At 56.2% G+C, this 6,348-nt stretch overlaps 1 protein-coding gene across 1 annotated transcript in view; it reads left to right on the plus strand.

The window, feature by feature from the left end:
- Positions 1-82: 82 nt before the first annotated feature.
- The window catches only part of ATG9B (autophagy related 9B), a 10,122-nt gene continuing 3,856 nt past the window's right edge, over positions 83-6,348 (plus strand). Inside the window, exons 1-7 of the mRNA XM_006920670.3 lie at positions 83-2,079; positions 2,280-3,128; positions 3,255-3,298; positions 3,447-3,511; positions 3,684-3,845; positions 4,358-4,499; positions 5,933-6,345. Coding sequence (XP_006920732.1) covers positions 2,579-3,128; positions 3,255-3,298; positions 3,447-3,511; positions 3,684-3,845; positions 4,358-4,499; positions 5,933-6,345 — 1,376 coding nt within the window. The 5' untranslated portion in view covers positions 83-2,079; positions 2,280-2,578. The remainder of the gene's footprint in view (positions 2,080-2,279; positions 3,129-3,254; positions 3,299-3,446; positions 3,512-3,683; positions 3,846-4,357; positions 4,500-5,932; positions 6,346-6,348) is intronic.

The following is a 6,348-nucleotide window of genomic DNA, read 5'->3' on the forward strand; positions in this document are numbered from 1 at the left end:
GGAGAGAATCTTGTCAGCCCTCCCCCCTTCGGAACTGTGATTGGACAGAGCCGGGCCCTCCCCGCAGCTCTGGGCGGGGCCGAGCAGGAGAGGGCACTGCCTTTCGTCGGCTGCCTGACAACTCCGGGGTGACGATTTGACCGTGTGCAGAGTGCATCCCCCCACCCTGGGGTGCCCATAGTAACACGTCGGCCGCTGACCTCCGGGTCATTCTATCGGTGTTCCCGGCTGACTCTAGAGGTCCCTGGGTCTCCAGGGAGTGTAGAGCGCTGGTTCTGGGGGAAGATGACAAAAATCGCCTGGAGAAGTTTTTGGAAACACGTGCACGTGCCTTGCAACCCACCCGGCTTTCCCAGGCGGGTCAGAGTTCCGGGGACAGCAGCTTCGTATATTTGAGGAAAAAACTCCCCAGTGATTCTGATACGGTCCCCCTACTCAACGATTGAGAACTACGGGTATGGAGGTCTGGCAGCTTATCAAGGCGCGACCTCAGACCCATCTCCCCCAAAGAGTCTTCTTCACTGCAGGTCAGACTAATTTGCTTAAGGCTTCCACCGCACGGCTCTTGATCCTCTGCTTATTTATTTCTTCCGTGCAATTATTTGCGTAGCTGCCTCCCCCTACTGGCTGCGATTTCTTTTCGAGTAGTGGCTCCGTCTCATTCATCCGTCCCCGCTTCCCTTTCAAATGCCGGGCATGAAGAAGTGCCATTATTATTATAAATAATAAATTGACTTGAACTAGGGAAGTGGTGGGGAGGCTGTAAATGGATGAATCTGGGGTGGAACTGGGTGAGACAATGTGCCAGAAGTAGTTTGAGGTTGGCTGGGTGTATGGCAGGGATCCTAATGTGAGTATGGTGGAATACTGAGGTGAGCCCCGAGGTTGAGGAGAGATCAGAGGAAACCCCTCATAACCCATCTCGACAGATGTCTCGGAGAGAGTATGGAAAATTCCTAGCCCCTCTACAGTGCGTAATTCCATTCTGGGCATTAGGATGAGACCGCTAGAAGGGGCAAATCTCGTTTTCATAGCTCTGCCTTCTAATCAGGGATAAAACTATGCAAGTCCTGAACTAGAATGACAGTTCCCCTCCCAGGAAGGAGGCACAGAAGGACAAACAGGCATATCTGGGCTCAAATTTTGTGGGCAGTTCTATGATTGCCTCCACACTCCTCCAGTGACGCTCTGGGAAGCACCCTGTTCCTCGCTCCGTGTCTTGGATACCGGCCTGTAGAGGCCTAAGCCTTGGAGGCCTGACACCTGGGTGGCTGAGTCAGCACCCCAGGCATGGGCTTCAGTAGGAAACCTGGTGATTCAGGGCCTCAAGAATGGCGTTGGACAAGCCACCTGACCAGCTAGCTGCCTGGGCCTCCTCCTCCGCCTTATTGCAATGGCAATAAGGAACACAGTTCGGTCGGCTCGTTCCTGGGCACCTAAATTAGCCTTCCAAACCCCAGACCTCCAGCTCCCCTCTGCTGGTTCAGTCCTGATGCTTCTCAGGAGACTCCAGAAACTGGATCAGGTCTTGGGGGAGAGGATTTCAATTCCGGAAGATAAAGAATTATACATAATGGAACTTCCAAGGAACCCCACTTTGCTACTCTAAGCGCCACAACTCACTTCTCACATTCAAGAGAGTCGCCTCTCCATTCTCCTCTTCCCTTCCTAGTACCATCAGACAAACAAAATAGGCAGCCCTCTCCTTCCTTCCTTCCTTCCTTTCTTCCTTCCTTCCTTCCTTCCTTCCTTCCTTCCTTCCTTCCTTCCTTCCTTCCTTCTTTCCTTTCTTCTTTTTCTTTTCTTTCTTTCATCCTGTTTTTGGTCTTAAAGCATTTCTCTGTTGATCACTGTGTGTGCATGTCTCTCTTGTGTGTATGCGTGTCTCTTATGTATGTGTCTCGTGTGTGCGTGTGTGTGTGTGTGTGTGTGTGAGTGTAAGGAGGGAAGACAAGATTTTAATTAATCAAAGATTTAACATCTTGGCCCCATAGACCTATAATCCTTTGATAGGGTTTTCTTTTTTGCTTTTGTTACTTTGGCTGCTACTCTCCGGCATCCCCTGTAAATCCACTCGAGGTGTGTCTCTTATGTATGTGTCTCGTGTGTATGTGTGTGTGTGTGTGTGTGTGTGAGTGTAAGGAGGGAAGACAAGATTTTAATTAATCAAAGATTTAACATCTTGGCCCCATAGACCTATAATCCTTTGATAGGGTTTTCTTTTTTGCTTTTGTTACTTTGGCTGCTACTCTCCGGCATCCCCTGTAAATCCACTCGAGGTCTGAAGATGGGACAGCAGGTGTCTCTTCTGGCTGCTTTTCAGCATCTGCCTCTCTAGCTGACGCCTCTCCTAGGCATGGAGGCGGGGCCCTGAGAGCTTTGGCCAAAGGTTGCTCTGAAGGGGGTGTGAGTGCTTAGACAGGTGACTAGGAGCTGGGACGCCTGGGGCCTGCCCCAACTGAGTCACTGTGCTGTTGTTGACACCGTCCTGTTGAAGTCCCTTCTCAGCTCCCCAGACCTCTGTGGAAACAGCAGCAGCTCCCATCCTTACAAACTCTCAGGAGAAGGTGCCAGCCTGATGGTGAGGCGAACGGGCTGGGGGGGGAGTAGGGGGAGGCTGGGGCTGTGGGGAGACCTGGGGCCTGGATCGATGCCCCTCCTCCCCATGCCCCTGCCTCCTCTTCCTCCTCCTCCATGTCGGAGGCCTGGGGGAGGGAGGGTCTCCATCTTCTCTCTGTCCCCTGCTCCTCACACAAGAAGTGTGCCTTCCTCAGTTCCTCCTCTGGCCCTGGGGTCCCCCTGCCCAGCGGCACAGGCCCCAGGGGCTTCTCAGCCTTGCCACAGTGCCCTCCCCACCCCAGCCACACCCCCAACACAGGGTGGGCGTGTGATGACTCCCATCTCTGCTCCCCACTCCTGGGGTTCCCATTCCACCCCACCCCTCGCCTCGGCGACACCCCCTCCTTCATGCCGATGCCCCCAGGACAATCCTGGGCTGCGGATAGGCCCTCTGATCCCTGAGCAGGATTATGAGCGTCTTGGGGACTGTGACCCTGAGGGGTCCCAGGAGTCACCCATCCATGGGGAGGAGCAGCAACCCCTGCTTCATGTGCCTGAAGGGCTCCGAGGTGAGCATGTGGGCGTGGGACTGGGGGCAGTGGGTGGTCGAGGGCCTGGGGGTTGAGGCAATGGGTTGAGGCTGTGATCTCACTGAGATGACAGCTGAGTCCCAACGCTTTCTCTTCTGTGCCCAGGCTCCTGGCACCACATCCAGAACCTGGACTGCTTCTTCACCAAGATATCCTTTGTGCTGGGCCTGGCAGTGGTGGCACGGGAGGGCCCTTTGGGGCTGGCGCTGTTCTTGGCAGGGGGCGCTCTGAGGGTTCAGTGGGTTGGGGAGGAAAGACCTATCATGCCTCAGGTTTATTTCTTGACGCACCTGCCACATCTACAGCTACCACCAGAGGAACGGCTTTGCCTGTATCCTGCTGGAGGATGTCTTCCAGCTGGGGTGAGATGCTTATCCCGGCAGTGCCTGCTGCTTCTAGTCTACCCAGCCTTCCCGCTCCCCATGGCAGCCCAGGGGTTCAGCCTTGTGGGGAGGAAGAACCGCACTGGCCTGGAGGCTGGGCCGAAGCCCTCCCAGCCGTCAGGCTTGATTATCACGCTCTCTGCTGTCTCAGACAATTTGTGTTTATCGTCGCCTTCACGACCTTCCTCCTTCGCTGCGTGGATTACAATGTTCTCTTTGCCAACCAACCGAATAACCGGACAAGACCTGGGCTGCCTCACAGCAAGGTGACCTTGTCGGATGCCATCCTGCCTTCGTCCCAGTGTGCTCAGCGGTGAGTGACAGCCGGTGGGGGAAGTGGGTAGGAAAGACAAGCAGATAAGAGCCACCCCCACCTTTTGTCCCCCGGGGTAGATCAGTGGTTCTCCAAGGTTTGGGTCTCAGACCACCTTTTATACACTTAAAATTGATTGAGGACCCGAGAGCTTTGTTTATGAAAATCATCTCTATGTTTACTTTATTAGAGATTAAAGTTGATCACGGCTTTAAACCCTAAGAACGCATAAGCACGCATTCCGTGTGACGTCACACGGCCTCTGAAAAATTGCACTGTGCACTTGCGAGAGAATAAAAATGAAAACGACAGAAAATATTCGTGTTATCTGAACAGTTTTGACCTTGCAGACACTTGCTAGGGTCTCGGGGACCCCCAGGACCCACACTTCAAGAATCCCTAGTCTTGATGGATCCCGTCCATCTTTTCCATTGCTCCCCAAGTCCTATCTCCCTCTCTATGGGAGGGTCCCACTTTCTCACGCCACCTTCCCCCCCAACCGCTGCCCCCAGGATCCACTCCAGCCACCTGCTGGTTCTCCTCCTGATCCTGGCTGCAGCCTTCTGGCTGGTCCAGTTGCTTCGCTCAGTCTGCAACCTCTTCAGCTACTGGGACATCCAGGTGTTTTACAGGGAGGCCCTGCACATCCCCCCGGTGAGCTGGGCAGGCGTGTCTGTGCGGAGGGGTGCCGTGTCAGGGGGCAGAGGACAGGGGAGGAGTGGGGGCCGTACAGACGGAAGGGCTCACCTGGAAAGCAGGCAGAAGGCCTCGTTGACACCTACCCTGGACCCCCGAGAATGTTAGAGATGGGGTACCACCACTAGTAAACCACGGGCCTCACCCTAGAGGCCTGGTTCATTTAGACGGGTTATTTATAGATGATGACTTGTAGTCACGTGCTTGTGGTATTTAGAGGAGGGGTGGGCATCAGGCTTTTACAGGGCAGGAGGAATTCGGGTGGGCTGGGAAGGACAGCAGGCGGGCGCCAGTCCCGGCCTCAACGCAGGGACGGGGAGCAGTGAGTGTCCGTGTGCAGTGCCGAGTGTTCACCTGCCAGGTGATGCCACTCTCCTTCCTGGCTTCACCCCCTATTGTGGTCGCCCACTGTGCGGGCCCCTTCACTGTCCCATCTCGCTTTGCCCTTCCTTCCATCCCTGTCTTGCTCACGCTCCTTGCTCGGCATGTCAGTTCTTTAAGGCACTGCTCCATGGCTGCCTTCTGCAGCTGGCTTCCCTTGCTCCACCGAGAAGTCTACAGCCTCTGCCGCCCTCCTGCATAGCCAAGGAGAGGTTCTAGAAAGCCCCCTTGAGTAGAGGAGCACTAGGCACAGTGTAGGGAGGATCCGGAGGGCCAGGCAGAGGCAGGGGAGAACAGGAGTTAGACCACTGCTCACCCTTCTCTTTCTCCTTCTTTCTTTTTCCTCTTCCCCTATTCCTTCCAGGGGAAGGGGAGACCCTGGGATGGACTGGAGAGGCTGGCCCAGAGGGACTTGACTAAGCTGGACTGGGGAAGCTGGGTGAAACGGGGCTGAAAGGAGGTTTGCAGATGAGATCCGAGTGAGGTCTGACAGCCCCCTCACCCCAGAGGGGGACACAACCAGTGTCTTAGGAAGGTCACGGGGCGGGGGGTGCGCAGAGGAATGAGATGGGGTGGGGATCTCCAAGCACACTGGGACAAGAGACGTGAGGCTTCAGGGCCGACGTTGGCAGGCCACCGAGTGTCTTCTATGTGTTGGACTGGGGAGTGGGCGCTCAGGAAAATCTACTCGTAAGGATCTAAGATCAGATACCTGAAGAGTTTAACTTATGAGGTGTCGCTGGGAAGCACATGACTCATGACCTCAGGAGAGACAGGGCCATGAGGAACACAATTCAGAAGAGGATGAAAGGAAGTAGGAAGTGTCCCCTGGTTAGTGACATGCTTAGGGGAAGGTAGGAATCGGAAGGTGACAGTTCTCGCGCCTGAGGGACACTGGTGATGTCGGTGGGGAGAGGGCGCTGAGGGATGTAGCTCTGGTCGTGCTGAGTGTGGGCATCACCGTGCGGAGGAGTCCATGTCGCTGGCGCTCACCTGTCCCCTGTCCTCAGGAGGAGCTCAGCTCGGTCGCCTGGGCTGAGGTGCAGTCGCGCCTCCTGGCGCTGCAGAGGAGCGGGGGGCTGTGCGTGCAGCCGCGGCCGCTCACCGAGCTGGACGTCCATCACCGCATCCTGCGCTACACCAACTACCAGGTGGCGCTGGCCAACAAGGGCCTGCTGCCGGCCCGCTGCGCGCTGCCCTGGGGAGGCGATGCGGCCTTCCTCAGCCGCGGCCTGGCCCTCAACGTCGATCTGCTCCTCTTCCGCGGCCAAAAAAACGACGCCTACAAGCGCAGCGACCAGCGGGGCGCTCTGGCAGCGCGCTGGCGGCGCACGGTGCTGCTACTGGCTGCCGTGAACCTGGCGCTGAGCCCGCTGGTGCTGGCCTGGCAGGTGCTGCACGCCTTCTACAGCCACGTGGAGCTGCT

This window comes from Pteropus alecto, unplaced genomic scaffold (genome assembly GCF_000325575.1).
Source record: "Pteropus alecto unplaced genomic scaffold, ASM32557v1 scaffold48, whole genome shotgun sequence".
Classification (NCBI taxonomy): domain Eukaryota; kingdom Metazoa; phylum Chordata; class Mammalia; order Chiroptera; family Pteropodidae; genus Pteropus; species Pteropus alecto.